We start from the raw sequence: 23,744 nt of genomic DNA, 5'->3' as shown, positions 1-23,744 counted from the left end.
TTTAGGGAGTAGTTCTCTCTATATATAAACAAACAAGTTAATAAAAACAAACAGCAGTCCTGAGAAAACCATTATAGAAAAAGACACTGTGTTCACTGCAGCATTATTTCCAATAGCTAGGACATGGAAGCAACCTAGATGTCCATCGAGAGATGAATGGATAAAGAAATTGTGATACATATATATATAGCGGAATATTACTCAGCCATAAAAAGGAACACATTTGCGTCAGTGCTAGTGAGGTGGATAAACCTAGAGCCTATTACTCTGAGTGAAGCAAGTCAGAAAGAGAAAAACAAATGTCTTACATTCACGCATATATATGGAATCTAGAAGGATGGTACTGATGATCCTGTTTGCAGGGCAGCACTGGAGATGCAGACATAGAGAATAGACCTATGGACACAGTGAGGGGGGCATGGAGAGGGTGGGACGAATGGAAAGAGTAGAGTGGAAACATATACATTACCATATGTAAAATATGACTCAGGGAACTCAAACTGGGGCTGTGTGACAACCTAGAGGTATGGGATGTGGTGGGAGGTGGGAGGGAGGTTCAAGAGGGAGGGGACTTTTGTATATATATGGCTGATTCATGTTGATGTATGGCAGAAACCAACACAATATTGTAAAGCAATTATCCTTCAATTAAAAAAACAAACAAACAGCAGTAAGATAACTGTGCCAGATTCTAGACCCACATATGTTATGTATAATAATGTGTTCAGGGGTTCCGAGGCTGGCAGCGTCCCTGAGCTGGTTAAGAAAGTGTTCGGTGAGGATGCTGATCTTGAAGGAGGGGTAAGGAGAAGGTGATGTGGATTTCTTTTCATTGGGGCAGTTAGGGCAGGGCCATCAAAATGAGATGGAAAGTTATCTGAGAAAAACATGTATTCTGGTCAGGACTTCACAGAGACAGGGCTGCAGAGGGAGGTGGTAGAGAGCACCTCTGGAGGCCTGAAGGCTCAGGCTCTGCACTGTGAATGGTGAGCCATAGCGGTTTTCTGATCACTGGGGTAGAGGGTGCAAAGGGGTGTTTTGATAGTAGGATGCTGAAAAATCACAGCAAGAGAAGTTGAAGTTACAATACTTTATGCAGGACATGATGGGGGCCTGCATCAAGGAGGTGGCTGTGCTTGTGGACAAAAGAGAAGATTCAAAACTCTTTGGGAACCTATTGATTTTATAAGTGTGCGTGTGTGTGTGTCTATATACACACACGTATATGTGTGTGTTTTGGGCCTGTGTGATGCTTTGGGAAGTCGATTTTGTGGGAAAAGGTGCTGTTTAGTTTTTAGCCATGTTGAGTTTGAGGAACTGGCAGAAAACTCAGCCAGAGATATGTGGGAAATGGAATGAAACAGGGATTCTTGCTTGGGAGAATGTTCTGGAAATGCAGGTATGTAACTCTTGTGTTTGACGGCAACAGAAATACTCTTGGGAAGGGGGAAACTCTTTAAGGATTAAGGCAATAACCAGGGATGGAGAAGTAGAATCAAATCTACATAGAAGAAGTCAGAGGAGGAGGGGACGTGAGCTAATGGACATGAGGAGGAGTGGTGAGCAAAGTAACAGGACCAGACAGAGTAAGTCAGGGAAGCCAGGGAGATGACTAGGTCAAGGAACAGGTCAAGGGATAAGGGAATGATTAACCAATAAAAAGGTAAAAAATAATGAGGACTGAAAAAGTCTACTGAATGTATTGATTAAGAGGTTAAAATATCAAGTGTCAGTTCTAAGTAAATAAGTGTTGGGGACACTTACCAGTGGCCAAATGAGAGACTTGAGTGGTTTGTTCTTCCTCTTCCTTGCCAATCTCTGACGTACTAGAATCTTCCATTACTGCAACCAAGATGAAGGTGAGACATGAGATATTCGTATGACAGTGTATGTGCTATGTGGTATATATGCACATATTCATCCCAAAGCACCTTTGGAAACCAAACTGAAAGATCCTCATTCAAAACAATATCACTTTTGAACTACTGACTTCTTCCAAAAATTGTTGCAAATGGTCTGTTTCACTTTTTTTTTTTTTTTTAAGAGTCACTCAGTTGTATCCCATTCTTTGCAACCCCATGGACTGTAGCCTGCCAGGCTCCTCTGTCCATGAGATTTCCCAGGTAAGAATGCTGGAATGGATAGCCATTTCCTTCTCCAGGGGATTTTCCCAGCCCAGGGATGGAACCCGGGTCTCCTGCATTGCAGGCAGATTCTTTACCATCTGAGCCACGAGGGAAGCCCTTCTTTTTTCAAGGTGAATGTTTAATGAACACTTTCTCTGTGCCAGACCTTAAACTGACCATTTGGTATATATTTCTTCTCACTATAGGTCTGAGCAAACAGGTTTCAAGAAGTTAATTGTCTCAGTTCTATAGCAGATAAGTGGCAGAGCCAACATCAAAACTCAGAATCCCAAATTTAAAACATTATATTTCCTCCCTGAACCAGGTCTATTAGTTGAAACACTTTTAGGATGCTTCAGGACTGAATATTGAAGAATGGTACCTTAAGCCTGGTGAATAGAAATCCTACAACCTGAAATGCACAAAGCAGTGATTTTTATGTTGAAAATTGGCTCCGTTGCCATTCAGCCCAATGCTTGCTTCCTCCTTAGAAATAGGGTGTACTATGATGATTTTGTGAGGTAAGAGAAATTATAAAAATAAGAGATCCTTTTTTCCGATTTTGTTGTTTCTTTTCCCTGTTTTTTTTCCCCTCCTCTGCACTCTTGGTTTGTAGCCCATTGCTTAGCGCCACCATGTGGGCCCTAAGAGGAATGAAACCACCCCTTCTATTGAAAATGGGTATTATTAACAGTAATAAAATCGTAGAAATTGAAAGCTGAAAGGAATTTTAGAAACCATATTTCTTAAATCTTCTGTTCTATATGAAAAAGCAGAGGAGAAAATTGAGTTATTCAGTAGTGGTGTAAGCCGATTTAAAGACAAATAGATTCTAAACACGTTTAAAAATATTGGATTATTTAACCAAGGGATGTGGCTGTTCCACTTCATAATATTTTCAATTTCCATCGCCCTGCAGAAAAAGTATATATGTATGTATGGTACATATATATTTATCAGTGCTTAAAGAACCTAAACATTTACTTTTAAGTATTAGTGAAGATAAACATTTTAAAAATGTGATCTGATACTCAGAACTGTGGACGTGATAGTGATATGAAAGCACTTCTCCCACCACACAATTTTCGAGAGACTCTATCGAAATAGAAAGAGGATATGTGGGGATTTATGCTTTCTGAATGAAGCTTATGGTCTTGTTCAAAGCACCGTGACAGTTGCATGCACACATTCATTCATCCATCACGCATACTGCATTTTGTGAGCACCTGCTATCGGCAGGTATCAAGCTAGGTAACATACAAAGGTAAGTTAAATATGTGATCATTGCCCAGTTAATCGTCTCGTGGTTCACTGTCTAACCAAGCTGGGATTATAATCCAGGTTTTCTAAATTCTCCTTCATTTATAGTTCAATCCTGTCATCAAACACTGAGTTCTTAAATATATTTTAGAACTCAGAATGTTACATTTCTATACTTTGGAGGTGTGTACAGTAAGGTTGAAAAATACACATTTTTGCTTCTGTGTGTGTGTGTGTTTTAAACCTCACTAATGAAAGAAAAGGAAACTAAAAAAATAAAATGCATATGGTAAATTGAAGAAACAAAACAGGAGCTTCCCTGGTGGCTCAGTGGTTAAGAATCCACTTGTCAGTGCAGGGGACACGGGTTCGATCTCTGATCCAGGAAGATCCCGCATGCCATGGAGCAACTGTCTGTGCACCACAGCTACTGAGTCCAGGCTCTAGAGCCCGGGAACTGCACCTGCTGAGCCCACATGCCCCAACTACTGAAACTCAAGTGCCCCAGAGCCAGTGCTCTGCAGCAAGAGAAGCCACCACAGTGAGAAGCCCGAGCACTGCTGCTAGAGAGTTGCCCCCACTAACGGCAACTAGAGAAAGCCTGTGTGCAGCAACTAAGACCCAGCACAGCCAAATCAAATAAGTAAAATTGTAAAAGCAAAACAAAACTATCTGAGTTCTTGACAACCAAGTAACTGATGAGCCTTCAAGGGTGATTTTGGTATTCAGTGACAACAGCAAAACTCCTGATCCTGCGTTTTGCACTTTGCTGTTATCAAGTCTTTATTTTGTGTTTGGTCTGTTCTAGATGGAAGAACAAAGAAATGAGCCTCCTATAAGTGAATTCAACCTTGCCTTTTACCACGGAGGGATTCAGATGTCACAACTGTATATGCATGCATGGGTGTGTGTGAGAGAGAGAAAGAGAACTTACAAGGTGTTAGTTACTCTGAAGCCCTTCCCATTAACTGAACTCTCTGAATACGGTGCTTCTCCTGGTCACCATAAAGCTGGAGCCAGTTGGGAGGAGCCTTCTATGGTCTTATTACAAATTAAAAGGAAAAAACGTTCTTGAAACTTAGAATGGGAAAAGTGACCTTCCCAGAGACTCATGATTATTTTTTTTAAGTTTGAATATTTTTGATACTTACCAGTGCTATTGGGCTGCTGAGGGTCTTGAGAGGATAGAGAGCTTGTCTCCAGGGCAGCTGACGTTGTCTCTTGGTCAGTAACTAGAAAAGGGGAAAAACAGAATTCCGCAACTACAGAGAGCAATTTTACCCACATTGTGCTCAGTACAGCAGATTGGAGAATATGCTTGGCTGCTACCTGCTTGTGGAGGTTCCGCAGAAACTGCAGAATTAGGTGTTCTGCAGCCCTTGTGCTGGTGTTTGAATCTACATCCCGCTGATTGTCCATCTGCTAAACTGCCTGGCTTAGAAGCGTAGCAGGCTGGACCTCCATGGAGCGGTGCATTGGGCAGTGGTGGGCAGACTGTTCATCTCTATCTGTATCTCCCTATTAATACTTATTAATCTGTCTATCTACTTAATCGCATATCTACCTGCCTATTTATTAGGTGGCTTTGGAGTCAGTGTCAGAGTGGGCTGAATTCCAATGCTGATCCTTGCCTGCCAATGATTAAGTTTGGACCAGGTCCCTAATCTCTTTCCCTTACCTGTAAAATGGAGATACTAATACATTCACCTCTTGGAGTTTTTTGGTGAGAATAAATGATTTCATTTGTATGACATGTGTAGCCCTAAACCTGACTGTTCATTAAGATGCTTACTAAATGCTCTTGTAGACTATAAAATCAATGGTTAGGAATGTATCTAGAGGTTCAGCTTAGCATAGGTGTGATCAGTCAACGAACAGGCCTGCAACCAGAGAGCTTATAAAAACAATGCCTGCTAATTTACAAATATTGATACTGATCTGTAATATCTTCATGGAATCTGTGAGTGCTTTTCAGTCTTCCATTTAATCAAAGGATTTTTCTGTGGCTTTTAAATTATTTTCTTAATCAAACACTAAAAATTTAAAACTATAAAAATGCTTGAATCACATGCCAACGGCTCTGAGAAAAGAAGAACCACTAGGGAGACACTGGAGAAACAGTAAAACAGATCTTAAGGCTAAAGTGAGCTCTGTGGCCACAAAGAGGCCAGAGAAAATTGAAGAGAGGAGAAGTTGCCTGCAGTGAAAAGCTTGAAGACAAGTCAAATAGAAGAGCTGGAAGCAGATTACAAGATAAGGATAATGTGGCAACTACTGGGGACACAGAGAATAAAATTTATCGGTAATGATTAAGATCTAGAATAATGTATACTATATGAGTTCATATAATTACATAATTATGTACCAAATAGGTTATATATATATTATACATATACTATATTCTATACACATTGTATATATTGTGTGTATATGCCATAGTGTGTATATACAATTGTCACATATATAGTCAATAGTCTGTGATGTGTATATATATACATACATACATATATATATATATATATATATATACACACACACACACACTGTGTATGTATAGAACTATGGCCATCCAGGAGGAGAAACTGCGATTTCTCCTTCAGCAGTGATTTTGGTAGACTGTTTGAACAATTGCTGAAAATTAAAATATATATTTACTGATATTGTTAGTTCTTTTAGTTAAAATCTGAACATCTTTCAGAGCCATTTAGGTAAAAAAAAAAATAGCCTCATTTTCTCTTTGGCAACCCTCCCACCTCTCCATGAGCCCTAGGCTCCCTTCCATGGCTGGGGGTGGAGAGTGAGGGAGGGGATGAATGACAGAGAGGAAAGAATATTTACGTCACATTACAGCTCCGCCCAATCTGGGGGCCGTGATTCTTCTAAACCCAGCTTCCTCAAGACCTACTTTTGGTTTGATGAGAAAGTGACCGGCAGAGAACACAGGGTAGTGAGTGGGGAGTTGCTAACCACAGCGCCAGCCCCCGCGGAGCAGCAGGACAGTTTTCTCACAGTGAGGTTCCTGTTCACAAGCACCTTTCCTCGTCAGTTATTTCATTCGATACAGAGCTTTTTCAACACACTCATGGTCATCCAGCAGCCTCTTCTTTCACTAGGGTGAGGGAATGCTTATCCTTCAGGAGTCTCTCTGCACACCGAGAGTGCTCACTCGTGTCCAACTCTTTGGGACCCCACGGACTAGCCCGCCAGGCTCCCCTGTCCACGGGGTTCTTCAGACAAGAGCACTGGAGTGGGTTGCCATGCCTTTTTCCAGTGTCACACTGAGAAGTACCTTATAAAGTAATGAAGGTTGGGGTCCTATGAATGATAGATGTGTGCTGCCTGCTACTTCTCAGAGGCTGCTTCTTGGCTCAAAACGTTTTATATAGTTTTTAAGTTAATTCTTAAACCTTTGGTGATGAGATCAGGGAACAGAGATTCTGAAAATGGAGGCAACTCTTCTTCACATTTAATGTTTGATTTCTTTTCATTTTTATTGTTCTTAATTTTTGGTGTTCTGCTCAAAATATTTTTTAAAGATTTTTTTTTTTAATGTGGATCATTTTCTAAAGTCTTTATTGAATTTGTTACAATACTGCTTGTTTTATGTTTTCATTTCCTGACTGTGAGGCATATGGGATCTTATCTCCCTGACCAGGGATTGAACCGGCACACCCTGCATCGGAAGCTGAACTCTTAACCAATGGGCCACCAGGGAAGCCCCTGTTCAGAGTATTAACATGGGTAGACTATGTTCTCTAAAACAGTTATAACAAAGTAAATCTAAAGCATAGTCATGACTTAATGTGGGTACATGATTGTTAACATACAATGATATTGACAAGTTTAGATTTATTTCAGTCAGTTTTATCCCCTTGGGGATTAAGTACAGGGATGTAGTAAGCTTCACATGGTCTCTCCAAAAACATGACTGCAATGAAACTATTTTAGGTCAAGTTATGCCAGCTGTCATGATCAAAAAGAAGCATGACACTGCTTGGATATGGCACTCTGTTAGGCTTTCTACACAACTGGGATTCTTCTGTGCTGGAACAGTAACTCTGTTGCCCAGCTGGAGAAATTTCAATCATGAAAGAAATTTGTTATTTAAAAAAGCTTTGTTGACAGTGAGCTCACTCTGAAGGACGTTTCCTACTCTATTTCATCTTGTTTGATAGTGTGATATAAGGTAAATTTAAGATAATCAAAGACAGCCATTGGTGGTTCTTACCCAGATCTTCAAACCGGAAAGGTGCTACCAGTTTTCTTCCTTGCAGGCCTTTGTGTCGAATAATGCAACTTGCTGTTGAGTTTTTGCCATACGAGTGGACTGTCAGTGTGCTGGTGCTATTACACTTCTTCCCATCCGTTTCATATTCATGGTGGGTTTCACCTGTGAAGCAATTTAAAGTGGTGTGTGAGGTCGTGACAGTTTAATGCTATTGGGTGGCATGGTTCTCTGAGAAACCAATGCTCTTGACATCTTGGCAAACCTGTTAGTCTTCTAACCTCACTCTAATTTCCCTCAGCCACCTGGGATGTGCTTGGCCCTATTCCCAAAGAGAAGCAGATGAACAAGGGTGGGTAATTTCCTATAAACCCTGCACTACTGGAAAAAAAAAAAATCCAAAGCTTATCATGGTTACACAAGAAAGACAGCCTAATGTGGTGGAACACAAAGACCCAAGACCGTACTCAGGTTGAATGAATAAGCAGATTAAAGAAAGGTCTAGAATTGGCAATGGACTGAACCTATAGTTACATAAATTGAATGAAATGTATGTTGAAATGTAAAAAAATTGGAATCAGTTCCCAAGCATGACAGTTGGTTATCCTGCTTCAGTTAAAAGGCTCAAAGCTTAGGGTTTTGTTGTTGTTGTTGTTATCAAAATAGTTTTATCTGCCATAGGGAGTATGACATGATACTCCATTGTTCAAGCAAGATCTTATCTGTTCCCATTGCATGTATTATGTTAAATGTATATTTTTAGAAATGTATTTATTTATTTGGCTGTGCCAGGTCTTGGTTCTGGTATGTGAGATCTTTAGTTGAGTTATGCAGAATGTAGTTGCAGTGTGTGGGATTTACTTCTCTGATTAGGGATTGAACCCTGGACCTCCTGCACTGGGAGCATGGAGTCTTAGCCACTGAACCACCAGGGAAGTCCTAAACATATTTTCAATTCTGTGTCTGATACAAAGTTCATGCTCAGAGGTACAGGTAATAGCTATATTATGTCTTTTATGAAATTTTGTTGTTGTTGAGTCACTGAGTCGTGTCTGACTCTTTGCAACCCTGTGGACTGCAGCATGCCAGTCCTCCCTGTCTCTCACTATCTTCCAGAGTTTGCTCATGTCCATTGAATTAGGGATGCTATCCAACCATCTTATCCTCTCCCACCCTTCATAAAATGAAATTGTATGCAGTGACATTGTTCAGTCACTCAGTTGTGTCTGACTCTGTGACCCCATGGACTGCAGCATGCCAGGCTTCCCTGTCCTTCACTATCTCTTGGAGTTTGCTCAAACTCATGTCCACTGAGTCTATGAAAACATAATATTTAATACATGTACCATTTTAGGTTTCTACCTTGTTTTAAACAAAAGCATGTAACCATGTTATTTGTGTTGAGGCTTTCAAGAATAAGGCATAGTATTGATTGGTTTATAAGGATAATTTGTCTGGAAAACGATGGATGAAATATTGAATGGGGTTTTCTGGCACTTTCTGCCACCAGAGGGTGCCAGAACATTTAAAAATTCCTTAAAAATATAAATAGGAAAGAAAACAAAGGAGAAAAGAGAATGGTTTCTTCATTTACCATAGAGCTCCATGCCATTCCCTAAGAGCCAGGTTATCCGTGGAGGGGGCTTGTTTCTCACGGTGGAGCATTTCAGTATGACGTGTTCTTCTCCGTTGTGCGTCTTGATAACTGAAACTTGCAGGGTTGGCGTGACAGGAGTTGCTAGAAGAAAATTGATTTTTCTCTGCTTAATTAGCTGGTCTACATATCTCAGCAAAGCACAGAGCCTAATAATCTGTAGGGGTCATTTTAGGGGGTGGTCTAAATAATGGCATATTTTTCATTTGACCTTTCTCAGAATATAGTTAAGGGGCTTTTATGTACTTGTAAAGCTACTCTGGGTGTCATCAGAATATTTGTCACCCGGTGTGTGATTAGTCTCTGGAAATTCCCAAGTAGACTATATTACAACAGTAATTCTTAAATTTTATAGATGAGTGTATTTGAGTGGTAGAACACGAGGTGAGGAATAGAAGCTGGAATTCTGGTCCCATCTCTGTCACCAACTATTTGTAAGAACTTGGGTAAGTCCCACAACCTCTTGGTGTATCAGTTTCGTTGTCTGAGTCGTGAAGGAGTTGGTTTATGGGTTGGCTGTTTGAGCTCTAAACTTTCATAAGTCTAGGTCTCACCTCAGTATAAGTTACTTCTGTCCCCTCCTCCCATCAAAGAGGCATTTCTCTAAAGGGCCCATCAGCCCGATTTCTTTTTACTTCTGTCTAGGAAAGTTTGCCTGGAAAATCCCATGGACAGAGGAGCCTGGTAGGCTACAGTCCATGGGGTTGCTAAGAGTTGGACACGACTGAGTGACTTCACTTTCACTTTTCACTTTCATGCATTGGAGAAGGAAATGGCAACCCACTCCAGTGTTCTTGCCTGGAGAATCCGAGGGATGGGGGAGCCTCATGGGCTGCCGTCTATGGGGTCGCACAGAGTTGGACACAACTGAAGCGACTTAGCAGCAGCAGGAAAGTTTTTTCAGATAGGCTTATATCTTCTTCTCTGTTCTACCTCACACTGTGGGGTACAGAATGGGACCTTTTAGCATCCATTTACTCATCCATCTGCCATTAAGACATAATGAAGTCAGTTCCAAGTATGTACCAGATGCTGGGAATACAAATGTGGGAAAGATGAGGCCCCTCAAAGAGCAGCATGGTGATAGAAGCAGCCCCCTAAACTGCTCACTGAAAGATCACGTGCAGGTGCAATGACAGAGGTAGGCATGGGGTGTTGTGAGAGGTTTCATGAGAGCCCCAGTAGAGCACAGACTTGGCCTGATCCAGAGTGATGTTGCGGGTGACCAGCAACGTGAGGGAAAGGTGACCCCAAAGCTGAGTCTCATTGCTTCTCAGAACCCCTAGGGAGCCACTCCTTCCCAGAGACTTTGTCACTGTGCCTTTACTTTATGGCAGGTACCACACTCAACTAATGAATAAGAGGAGTCTTCGGAATTCCTCGTGTGATATGTAGAATTATGGTATTTAGAGATCAATAAAAGGCAGTGTTTAAAATTGATCTGTTCTGCTACAAAAAGCAAAAAAGTCAAGATAGTAAGACTTAACACTGAACACAAAAGACCATCTGCAGAACTGAGCAAGTTCCAGCTGTCACTTCCTAGCCAAGCCTCCCAACCCCATCCCCCAAAAGAAGAGAGGAACTTGTTTTGCAGAGGGTGTGAGCCGATTGTCCAGCAGAGTTACATCTGAATATATTGGATCTTAGGATATGCTGTCAGAAGTTTCCGCTAGATGTATGTATGTGTTTTGCCTTCCTGAACAACTGTGCAAACTCCTTGTGGGCAGAGATTGTGCCTAATTCATCTTTGATTCCTTGCAGCCCAGTACAGTGCCTGGCACAGAATCACAGTTCAGCCAATATGAATTCTCTTTCCTTTTAGTTCCCTGCAGAGAAAATTTAGTTGATGCCAAAGACGATTTTCACAAACTCACATTTACTCTGGGACTTGCCACTCAAATTGCTCCTTTCTGTTTTGTCTCAACGAAGATGGCAGAGTTGCCAGGAAATGCCTTGCTGCAGGCAACATTTTTTAATTATAATATTGAGTTTAAAAATGATATATCCCGTTCCTAAGTGTATCGCTCCCAGGCTGGGTTTACTGGCTTTCAGGCACCTACCTAACACGATCACTTTCACTTCCTTTGTTCTCACGGACTTGCCGTAGTGCAGACACTTGTACACGCCTTCATCATGCTGTGTTACATTCAGCACGCTGATGGAGAGCTGATTGGAGGAGTGATGAAGAAGCTGGTATTTGGAACTTTTTAAAGCTGTACAAGAGAGGACAAGAGCTGTTATAAGGAGAAGTATCAGATGAATGCAGACTCTCAGTGGATGGATTTTTCATAGGAATAGCTTTTGATTATCACACTTTAAGGGAATGGATGTCTCATCTTTAACTGAGCTGCCTTCCAAATTCTAGTGTTACCAACTGGAGACCTCTCAATAGTTCGAAGTTAGTTTAGGAAATAAAGTATTTTAATACTAAGATCTGTGAAATAAGCAGTTTGTTTTATTTACACTGGTAGGAAATTATGAACCCTGGGCTGGCAAAGGGTTTAGGTGGCAGGAGGATCTTAAATAATTTTTTTTTTTACATTATGTAATTTGTCTTAGAAATCCAATTCTCTGTCTTGTCATACACAGCATTGTGATGCAATTAAATTTTAAAAAACTATTGGAAAGCTATCCATAATTATCACTATTTAAATTTTATAGTCATATGAATAAGATTGGAACAAAAATAGTTGTCAAATTGATTTGATGACAAAGCTGTAAAATCTACTGTTCTTACAATTTCATATGACAATGAACAACCAAGATATGTTTAGAAGAAAAGTTCATTATTATTTGAAATTTCCCAAAGAGTATGTAGTACTTTCAAATGTTTAGGGAATGGCAAAAATAAACAAAAGCAACAATAAAACAAAACAAAAAAGCCACAAGAACATAAAATCTCCCACAGTTCCAGAAAGTTCTCGCCAACAGTAGGTATTCCTTTTGATTCTGTCTTGATCTGGGATTTCCATCTCAAGTCAAAGGTCCCTTAGCGAATCAGAGGCTCCTGAAATGAGTGGTTTTCTTTGTTTCTTTTTTTCTAATGTTAAGATTTATAATGTGAACAAGCCTAAAGTAGTTAAACCTCAATTGGCTGACCAAGGAAGGTTGTTTCTCATCTGAAATAATGGTTATGGTGTCCTGGGACACTGAGCTTACCTGAGCTGGAATCCAGGTGTTCTCAGCCTCAGCACTATTGACATTTGAGTCCATGATTCTCTCTTGGGTGAGAGTACGGGGGGCTACACTCTGCATTATGCATGTTGAGCAGCATCTCTGGCTGGCAACCCACTCCAGTATTCTTGCCTGGAGAATCCCATGGACGGAAGAGCCTGGTGGGCTACAGTCCACGGGGCTGCAGAGTCGGACACGAGTGAGCGACTCCACTTTCACTTCACTGGCCTCTCTCACTAGAGTCCAGATCTGCTGTGCCCCAAAACTATCACATTGCCAAATATCCCGTGGAGGGCAAAAAAAATACCCTTGAGGGAGAACCATCATGCTAGATCAGGGCATTTGAGAATGTCCATCTTCTCCCAGTGTTACTGTTGCTGTTTAGTTGCTCGGTTGTGTCTGACTCTTTGTGACTGCATGGGCTATAGCCCGCCAGGCTCCTCTGTCTGTAGAATTTCCCAGGCAAGAAGACTGGAGCGGGTTGCTATAGCTTTCTGCACGGGATCTTCCCAACCCAGGGACTGAACCTGCCTCTGCTGCATGGCAGATGGATCCTTTACTGCTGAGCCACCAGGGAAGCCCAGTTTAACCAAAACAAAGCAACAGAAAGCATTATTTAACAGAATTCTCTCTCCTTAAAGGCTTCCTCTCAGAACTTTTATCAATTAATATGTACTTATTCTATTGGAATCTAGTTGGTTCAGCTTAAAATAATATATTTAGTTATTTTACAGTGAACCTATCAATTTTTATCATATTTTCTAAAGCACATCAAGTTTTTCTAGAGGGTCTGCTTTTACAAAGCAGAATGAAATTTGCTGTGTTGGATACTTTTCCAAGCATTTGGTAACTAGGAGTATTAAATGGAGATATAAAATGGTCTCATTATCAGGACATCCTTGGTGGTCCAATGGTTAAGATTTTGCCCTCCAATGCAGCAGATACAATATCTGATCCTTGGTCAGGGAGCTAAAATCCCATATGCCTTGGGGTCAAAAATCCAAACCATAAAAACAGAAGCAATATTGTAACAAATTCAATAAAGACTTTAAAAATGGTCCACATTAAAAAAAAAAAAACTTAAAAAAAAATCCAGAGTTTAAAAAAATAGTCTCATTATAAAGGAAGGGTTTCATAAAATACTTCCCAAAGAGATGAACTAAATAGAGTTAAAAAAATCCCTTCTCACAAGGAAAAAAAAAAAAAAGGGCTGGGACCACGTGAGGTGACAGATATTAACTAAACTTATTGTGGTATTATTTTCCAATATATACATATATCAAAACATTATATGGTACACGTTAAACCAATACAATGTTTAATACATTGAATACAATGAAAAAAGAGTTCCCTCCCATCTTAGGCATCTAGGACTCAATGTGTGTTTGTGAGAGAGGAAGGCTACTGTCCTTTTCAGAGTAAAACATGCCACCAATTCCTATTGCTCAGCGATCCTGAGTTTTTGTTAAGACCATTGGGAGAAAGGGAGCCATTTTGGGGTGGGCTTTGATGTGTGACTCTGGGTTGCTCAGGTGGAAAACAGAGCTCCTGGCTGTAGAAGAGGGGTGACGTGTTGGCTGCCCGAGGACCACGGGCCCCCCACCTGTCTGTCTGCGGCCATCTATCATCGTGCTGTCAGTGGTTTCATGGTCACTGAGAGTCAAAAAGTGACCTGGGGGTGAGGTGGGATGGTGGAAACGGGCTTTGTCATTTGAGCCCCCTTTACCAACCATACTGGTGGGGTTTCCATTTCAGACTTCCTGCCAGAAAAAAAGCAGCTGTGTGTAAAACACAGGCTTCTGGGTGTGATTTACGTGTCACAGTAGGTGGGGCCAAGCCCACCACTGGGGTGACTCATGCTGACTTTCTGGCCCACCAGCCTGTCTGTCTGGAAAATCCGTCAGGTTGAGGTCTGGTGGTGGTTTCTCTCTTCTTCACTTACCAGGTTGTTCATTGAAGAAAATGGTGAAGCCCGAGGGGGCCAGCCACTGCAGAGAGGTGGTCTCCTGAGAAACGGTACAGTTTAGAGTGAGTGTCTGGCCTTCCTCTATGGGGACAGTTTCCATGTGATTGGTCCGAAAGGCCTCTGTGGAGGAAGAGAATTGTGGACCGTCAGACTGGCATGGGCCACATTACACCTGAATTGAGGCAAGGGCTTAGACTCGAGGCAACCTCGTTCATCATTTGATCATTTGTATACGTTTGGAGAAGGAAATGGCAACCCACTCCAGTGTCCTTGCCTGGAGAATCCCAGGGACGGCAGAGCCTGGTGGGCTGCCATTTATGGGGTCACACAGAGTCGGACACAACTGAAGTGACTTAGCAGCAGCAGCAGCAGCATACTTTTAGAGAAACAGAACCCAAAGTCAACACCAAAAACCGCAAGGAGAGGAGGGAAGCAGCGTGCTAGAGCAATCAAGATGTCCCTTGAAGGAGCATGGATGAAGGGGTGGGTTTTGATGAAAGGAAAGCTGAACAGCATCTATGAGGCACTTGCCTTGCCATATGCTGGAAATTGTATCTTCCATGTTACTGATATTGAACTCAACTTTCAAACTAACGCTCTAAAGCAGCAGTTCTCAACCTTTTTGGCACCAGGGACTGGTTTTGTGGAAGATAATTTTTCCATGGAGGAGGGGGCAATGGTTTGGGATGATTCAAGTGCATTACAATATTGTGCACTCTATTATGATTACATCAGCTCCACCCCAGATCGTCAGGCATTAGATCCCAGAGGTTGGGTGGCCCTGCTGTAAAGGAAGAGTGGTTTTGCTCACTTGATGATGAGGGAGTAGAGGTTCAAGGTCACAGAGGTCCTCAAGACGGCATAGGTGCCCAGGTCTGTGGGCTTCTAAGCCCATGCTTGTATAACTGGGTTGGACTACCTAAGTGGTGAGACCCCAGAAAATTCAGCTTTTCTGGCCTCTGTTTACAAAAAGGCTGACTCGTGTCTTCGAGTACCATTGGTGGGGGGTGGGTCTCAGATTCTAAGAAAGAATGTTAGATCCTCTGGGGCTCTTGTGAATTACAGAGCTGCTCTTCCTGGGGAGTAGGTAAGCCCCTGGGGTGGGAGAGCTTCTCCACCAGAGGGTGGATGTTCTTGGATCTCTTCTGATTTAATATTCCACGGCAGCACTTTCCCTGGGCACATGTAAGAGTCTGTAATTTCCCCAAATCATAACCCCCAGAGAATGAGAAACAATAGTTCTAAGCAGCTGCAAAGTTATCCTCCCAAAAAAGAAATTGATAGAAGAATAAATTGGCTTTGCTGCTGATTTGGCACATTTATTGCCATTTGTTATTTTTTCAACTTTAATTCTTTTTCCTGAGGATGAAAAAATATCATAGACAAGTACAAAACATGTCTATGAACAGAAGAATACCATGGGGTTATAAAATATGAATAGCAAATGCAATGAATTTCACTATCATCTTAGCTGTTTAAAAAAAAAGGAAAAAGAAATGACTTTATTTCCTTGTGATAAATTTCAAGTATTAGGAAAAGCACATTGAAGAGGTCTGGGAATTAATTGTTACAGACTTTTTAGTTTGTTCCATTTTGAAGTCATTAATTTCAACCTAGCCTCCAGCAATAATCACCCAAAATTATTGTATTCATATATTGACTTTCATGGGAAAAGAGTTAGCTTGAGTCCTGATGGAAAAATACTCATATCATCAGCCAATACTGTAATGAACAACAAGGATTCAATAAAAAGAGATTGTTTTCAAAAAAACCACTGAGGCATAGGCCAGAATTCTGCTTAGGCAGGGCGTTTGGAAATATTCTCATCTATAAAATCAACCCATGATTGGGTAATAAGGATAATATTAGTAGAGATGCATTGAAATGACAGTGGAATTTCTTCTAAGGGTAAGCAACTCTTGAGCCAAGAATCTGAATCGAGACCAACTTGTACTGTATCATTCCATTAATGATTCTTGCTTTATCTCTAGCCCTTGTGCATGATCTTGCTTCCCACAGATTGAAGCTGCAAGAGGGCAGTGACTGTGCTTTATATTTATCTGCAATTCTTTCTTAACAGAAACTATCACAGTGTAAGCTTGGAAAGTAATGGTTTAATGCCAGCTTTCATGATGACACTGTAATACAGGCAATGGATAGCTATCTTTGCTCTCCTGTTGTTCATAAGAATATTGACAGAGAGGAGGAAAGTTACTACATAAATATATGATAGGATAAAACTAGTGTTAAGCAACATCCCCTGATTTCATCCTTCAGGCAAGAAGTTAACACTCAGAGGCTTTGCCAATGTTCTTACCTTTGATAAAATGATTGTCTTAGACAGGAAGCCCACACTGGGGGAGAAGGGAGAGGCGAGATTTATGTGCACTCTGTTTATGGATAAATGTCTCCCATTTAAAGGGTGTATATATCATTGTCTTTTTCTTGGGAATGCATGCTTATGAATTAAATCATGTCATTTAATCCTTACAGTGTCTTAAAAATTGTATGAAAATGTAATATGGTGTTTTAGCATATGGCAAAGAATTCTATCTCCCAAGATGAGTGTTTGCTCTTGCTGTTGCGATGTCAGGGTCAGGCTGCTGACCACAGATAGAGGTACTGAGTTCCAGATGGAAAGGACTGCATCTGAGGCTTAGAACACCAGTCATTTCCTCTGCTCTTGGCTCCTAGCCTTGCATTTGGCTTCCTAATCCTTTTTGTCTTGCAATGTTGTCATGTAGACTCCATGTTTGATTCAGAGACAGGAAGTCATTGTAGAAAGGAAGACTAGCTCAGTGAGAAGCCACTGCACCACACCGCTTCAGCTGCAGTACTTAAAAATATTGGCTAATGTGTGTAAGTCATGTCAAAGATTAGAAGAGAAGGACAGTGGTACCTAGGTTTTGATGCCACATATTCTAAGAAAAAAGCTCCCCATGATGCTCTTGCTGCTATTGAAAACTACAGTGGAATTTGTCTTTAAAATCTTTTTTTCACCCAAGTTTAGAGTCAAACTTTCACCTTCTTTGTCAGAGGGATTGGGTGTGGGGTATCTTCTTAGCTCACCACTTCCTCCCCTACAGGCTCTAAAAACGTTTATATTATATTCGTATTCACCTTAGCATTTCTAGCATAGACAGCAAGTGCCCTGTGCCTACTTGCTGGTTCTCTCTGTCAGTCTTCAGAGTTCCCTGATGTGACTACCAAATGCTGGTCTATCCCTGTGGTGTCTCTCCTAGGAGGTCACCACTTACTACTGGTAGGTCGTGCTTATTGAGTGGATTATTGACTTCTGGGCTTGGTCATTATCTCCGTGACTGGGTTCATCCATCCATGTACCGCCATGTGTCATGAGGTCACTAGTTAAGTCAAAGGCTATAGATTGTGTCTGTGTGGTTGGTTTATATGTAGAAAGGGAACGTATGACCTTCACCATCATCTCCACCCCCCATCCCGTGAGCCAATTGTCCTGGGAGTGGAATAGCTTCACACCAAAGCACACGTGACTGACTCTGAAGCTGAAGGGCAAGCAGCAGTCATAACCACCTACCAGAGCACCTGTAGATAAAATTTGCACAGTTCCTAAGAGTCCTTGGTTTTTCCCAAGGTTTGGGGAGTTGCAGTGTATCCACCCTACTATAGGTCGTCATGGCAGGCTGAAGAAAGGAAAAGATTCTTTTTCTTAGTAGCCCAATTATTGAATTGCAACACACACCACCTGCTCCATTCCAGCATTTCTTTGTAGTCATCACTGTCATCACAAGCCACTGTAGGCCAGGTATCTGAGAGGCACCCCAGCCTCTTCCCTCTCCAAAACATCTCTTGAATCAATTCATTCCTTTTTTTCTTTTTCACTACTATCACTGTCTCCATTGTTTTGCTCTTGGACCATTGCAGTAACCTCCTTCTAGCCTCTGCTTCCTCTCACTTAAACATTTGCATCTGCTTCAGCATTACGATGCAAGGAAATTCCCTGGTGGTCCAGTGGTTAGGACTCTGCACACTCACTACCAAGGGCCCAAGCTCAATCTCTGGTCAGGGAACTAAGATTCCACATCCCACAAGCCATGGGATTTTGCAGTTCAGCCAAAAATTAAAAATAAAATTAAAACTCAGATTCTTAAAAAAAATTACATATATAAAATATACAAATTCAATTGATCCCTTCATTAGAATATTTGCTGTGGCTCCCACTGCTTGTATGAATCAGGCCAGTACTTCAGGTACTTGGACCCTCTATCTTCTCCAGTTTTATTTGCTGATACTCCCTTTCAGGTGCCCTATGTAAATGGCCACCTGCAAACTCCAGAAATTTTGGATTCAAGAAGATCCTTTGCCTTTGTCCACGTTGTTCTCAGCCTCGAATGCCTTTCTTAGCTCCTTCAAGACTTAAGTCAAATTGCACCACTTTTGTCGAACCTGCCCAACTCAACTGGCCCTTCGCCTCTCTCTCCCCTTTGGTGACCTCCTCTCTCCTCCAGATCCCCGAAGGCTTCAGATAGACTTCTCTTACAGCACTTCACACATCACTTTTTCAGTTACGAGTATGTCTCTTGTAGATAGATTACAAACTCCTCATACAAATTTTGTATTCCCAGGGCTGAGCACAATCTCAGATTTTAAGTATTTTTTCAATCAATGGCTAAATATGAGTAAATGTATATTCACTAATAAATATATTAATAGGATGCTCACTTTACATTAAATAATAAAGCCTGGAGCTAAGTTAGAATCAGAGACACACGATGAGTTAAGTCTCAGATCAGAGCCTTATTTGTGTTCCTCTTTTGAGGTTAGCAGGCAAAACATGCTTGGATTCAGATCATTACAAAAAGGCATCATTGTTATTCTTTAGATAGACTCAATAGAGAAGATTATGTGTGAAAATGAATCAAATTTTGTCAAAATTGAATGATTTCCAGTATAGCTTTAAAGAATCTGTCTCAACATGTCGGTAAATGGATGACTCTTTCCTGGTCAAAGGAAGTATTGAGAGGACCTTACTCCATCTGCAGCTGGAGTGCTTCATGCATCCCACTCTCCATGAAACAACCAGAATAAAGGGTGCAAATTGGTGGGTTTTCATCATCCACAGTATAGGAAAATGGGGTGAATTTTGAAAAATTCACCATTGATCCTGTGTTTGACCCATCCTATGGGCTGCCAGTGGAGAAGGCAATGGCAACCCACTCCAGTACTCTTGCCTGGAGAATCCCAGGGATGGAGGAGCCTGGTGGACTGCCGTCTATGGGGTCGCACAGAGTCGGACACGACTGACGTGACTTAGCAGCAGCAGCAGCAGCAGGGGCTGCTAGTAGGAATCCTGAAAAGAGGGTAGATTCCAAGATTATAGGTCCTTTTTTTTTTTGGTCTATAAGTTTTTGGCACCCATAGAAGTTGTGCAGTAAAAGAAGGTGTCATGATTTTCCCATAATTCAATTAGCTAAAAACAGCTGGCAATTTATGTTGCCCAAACTGATGATTTCCTGCCTTTTTGCTGATAAGAAAGCAGCATGGTCAGCTCCTATCCTGTTTGGGACCCTGATGGGCATGAGTAAGATTAGGTTAGAGTGGGCTTCCCAGGTGGCTCAGGGGGTAAAGAACCCACCTGCAATGCAGGAGACACAGGCAGACTCAGGTTCGATCCCCAGCTTGGGAAGATCCCCTGGAGGAGAGCATGGCAACCCACTTCAGTATTCTAGCCTGGAGAATCCCACAGACACAGGAGCCTGGTGGGCTACAGTCCACAGGGTTGTAAAGAGTCAGACACGACTGAAGGGACTGAACACACAGCACACACCCAGTGGGCAGTTGGTTCTCAGATACCATTGACCCTAGATGCCCTCTGCATGGCCCCCTTTGGATGAGTTTTCAGTTGAGGATTTTTCAATAAGGAATCTTCCATATCGTGCAAATCACTGGCTTTCAAACTTTTGAACCATATCAAGAAGCATATTTTCTATCACAATCCAATTCATACACTCTCCCTGAAAACTTTCTTGAGATAGTACTTTTACTATGTGCTTTGCTGATATTTACATTGTTAGTTACTAGCAGGTTTTCTAACTTCTTGTAACCTCAATTTTATCATATATAAATTAGGGATATGAATACCTCTCTCATTTTTTTTTTTGGCTAGGATAAATGAAATTAACATAAAGTACACAGCACTGTGCATGATGCAATAAATACATTTCTCCCCTTTCTTTATAAACAGTACTTGAGTAATTTATATTCTAAAAGACTTATCTTAGGTTTACTTTTGGGCAAGATTATTGTAGTTTTTATTAAAACATTATTTTTGTGAGGTGTTTTTGAAAGGAAATGACTACTGAAAAAGTGAAGGTCAGTTAAAGGCTTTAAATTTTGGAATAATAGAAAGCATTCTAATTTTAGCCATTTACATGTACTTTTTATGAATGCATTAGCTCTTCTTCAAGCCACTTATTGAAGAAACTTATTTATTACCAAAATTGAATCTTTATTAAGTGCCTCAGGGTACAGGGACCAAAAAAGAGAGCACATATTGAAGTGTATAAAGTAGGAAATTGGAATACTATGTAAAATAGGAAATCTAGGTTTTTTTTAATTTAATTTTTATTTTGTATTAGAGTATAGTTGATTTACAATGTTATGTTGGTTTCAGGTGTATAGCAGAATGATTCAGTTATACATATTTATCAAATTCTTTCCCCCATAGGTTATTACAGAATATTGAGTAGTTCTCTGTGTTCTACAGTAGGTCCTTGTTGATACTCTGTTTTACATAAAGTAGTGTGAATATGTTAATCCCAAACTCCTAATTCATTCATCCCCCTCCCTTTCCCCTTCGGTAGCCATAAGGAAATTTAGTTTTAAAAGATACGTTCTCCAGATGCAGTTCTATGGTGAAGGAAGATTTAGAAGGAGAGATGCTTCACTTGGAAGATAGCTATAGATTCGGTATTTGGAAACAAGCACCCAGCAAGCAAGCAACCCTGTATATGTGTGATTTTCTTTGCAAGAAAATGATACAAGTTGCAATCAGAGATTCAGGGACAATACATCCTGCTCCCACTTTGGGGTAGGAATGACTTAACCTGTGCTAAGAACTATGTGTCTTTCTTTAATGTTCATAGTGCAACATTAGAATTAAGCATCCAAAATCACATTTGCAAATAATAAGGAAATGTAAAGTGACTCAAAAAATAAGCACAAGGTTTTGACGGGAATCGTGATTTCTGAACTAATTAAGGGTTGTCCAGCATTTTGCCATTTTCAAAGTACTTTTACAATTGAAATTTGATCCTTATAACAACAGGGTTTGGTAGATCAAACATCGTTATCATTTTAATTTCAACGTATAGAAACTGTTTCAGAGAAATTATTTGGTTCATGCTTAAACAAGGAGGGTTTTTGTTGTTGTTGTTGCTTTTTTAAGCTTTTATTTTGTATTGGAGTATAGCCAATTAGCAATGTTGTGATAGTTTCACGTGGACAGCAAAGGGACTCAGCCATGCATATACATGTATCCATTCCCCCCAAACCCCTCTCCCATCCAGGCTGCCACATAAGTTTGAGCAGCGTTCCCTGTGCTGTACAGTAAGACCAAAGAACAAAAAGGTTTTAAAATGCCAAACTGATGCTCTTTCAACTGGTATACCCTTAAAAGACAGTACACTTGTTAGTTACACTTTGCCATAACACAGATTCCACAGAGACACACACTACAATGACCCTTTCTATAGACCCTTTAACAATTGAACATGAGATTCAATTAATCCTGTAACATCCCTCCAATGTGTAATCGTAGTGGAATCTGAGAGATTTACGTGGAAAGTGAGAGATTTACCTGAGTTGCTTCTGCAGTCAGTCCTCTATGAGAACAGTGGACTGACTGATAGATGTGCCCAAACATTAGGTCAACTGAGCATCAAAAAAAGCACGAGCTGAGTCCTTACCTTGTAAGGGGAACCACGCCAGCAAGCTGCAGACTCTCCACCACATGCTGTGCTCGGCTGTTGCCACCCTTGTCGACTTCCTCTGGATTCTGAAATAAATAGAGCAGAGTGGTTTCTCTTGAGAGGGGGAGGCAGTGGCTCTGTGACCTCATGTCACGCCTCCTCCATTGGCTCTGGAAGCCCCCTTTTAGTTAGCTGCCCTCAAAATACCTCCAGGTGGAACATTTAGGGGACCACATGTGTCACCCTGATGGTGGAGAGGGGTGAGTGATGTGTTGGTGGCACAGATCTTTCTACCGCACGTGGGTAGTCCTTATAAGTCAACGAGTTGGAGGGCTTTTGGAGAGCGAGGAAGTGGGAGAGAAATGAAAAGGTTCCTGTGTAGTGATGTCAACTTCTTTTCACTTTTTTAGTTTATTAAACAATTTAAATCAGGCAAGTTTTGCTGAACCCTTGTGAATATGTTTCTAACTCTGGCAACAATTTCCTGTAGTTATCAGGGGGCAGAATTCACTAATTCATATATTTGCTCATTTAAAAAATCTATGTATCCGTCCACCCACCCACCCCCCTCCCTTCCGTCATTCATCCAGCATCCATACCTAGCCATCTTTTTAAGTACTGCTCTAAGATATGACCAGATATGAAAGATAAAGCCTTGTGTTTAAGGAGAATATGATCTAGTGGGGGTGACGATATGCTATTTTGGTGTTTGATTCTCATTAACTGGATGAATTGAGATGGGCTTTATTTCATTTTTTCAGGGACACACAGCACAATACAAATAGACTTATGTTTAGAAAATAGATTAGTCTGCAATGTTTAGAGAATTGTAAAGGAAATAATATTTACTGGTTCTAGTTGAAATTAATGTTAATATTCTTAAATGTATTGATAGTTTGGGTGGGGAACATTATATCCATCAAAAACATCTTTCAAATATTTCCCCTAATTTAACAGATAGAAAGAGAATAAAAATAAAGAAAATTGAGTTTGCTTGGAGTTTAGTAGGATATAATGTCCTGTTTCTTAAATTGTTTGAGGATTTAAATGTCTTGGGCCCCCAGCTAAGAAATACAGACTGGTAGGGTCCACTCCAGACTGATTAATGAGAATTTCACTGGAGTGAGTAGCTGCTGGTATGTTCAACAAGGTCTCCAGGTATCAGAAGGCAAGTGTGAGCTTTCTGCACTGATGGTGAGAGTTTTCTGGAATTGAAACCAAGAGATATGGAAAGTAGCCCTGTCTCTGCCACTAGCGGGTGTGACTAGGGCCATAGAAGGTTCTCCTTGTTGAATATATTGAAATGTATGGACTTGCTTCTAGAAGTGAGGAATCAGTAGGTCGCATTGTTGTTCAGTTGCTAAGTTGTGTCCGACTGTCTGTGACCCCATGG

General features: G+C 40.9%; 1 protein-coding gene across 1 annotated transcript in view; it reads right to left on the bottom strand.

Annotated features, from left to right (window-relative positions):
- Positions 1-22,433, bottom strand: part of CRTAM (cytotoxic and regulatory T cell molecule) — a 28,657-nt gene extending 6,224 nt beyond the window's left edge. Inside the window, exons 1-7 of the mRNA XM_040258236.1 lie at positions 22,349-22,433; positions 14,382-14,525; positions 11,326-11,478; positions 9,206-9,349; positions 7,615-7,776; positions 4,538-4,618; positions 1,765-1,842 (exon numbers count right to left, since the gene is read on the bottom strand). Coding sequence (XP_040114170.1) covers positions 1,765-1,842; positions 4,538-4,618; positions 7,615-7,776; positions 9,206-9,349; positions 11,326-11,478; positions 14,382-14,525; positions 22,349-22,394 — 808 coding nt within the window. The 5' untranslated portion in view covers positions 22,395-22,433. The remainder of the gene's footprint in view (positions 1-1,764; positions 1,843-4,537; positions 4,619-7,614; positions 7,777-9,205; positions 9,350-11,325; positions 11,479-14,381; positions 14,526-22,348) is intronic.
- Positions 22,434-23,744: the final 1,311 nt, after the last annotated feature.

This window comes from Oryx dammah, unplaced genomic scaffold (assembly GCF_014754425.2).
Source record: "Oryx dammah isolate SB20612 unplaced genomic scaffold, SCBI_Odam_1.1 HiC_scaffold_17, whole genome shotgun sequence".
In the NCBI taxonomy this organism is placed as follows: Eukaryota; Metazoa; Chordata; class Mammalia; order Artiodactyla; family Bovidae; genus Oryx; species Oryx dammah.
The sequence above is the reverse complement of the archived record's forward strand: the minus strand, read 5'-3'. Positions and strand labels throughout refer to the sequence as shown.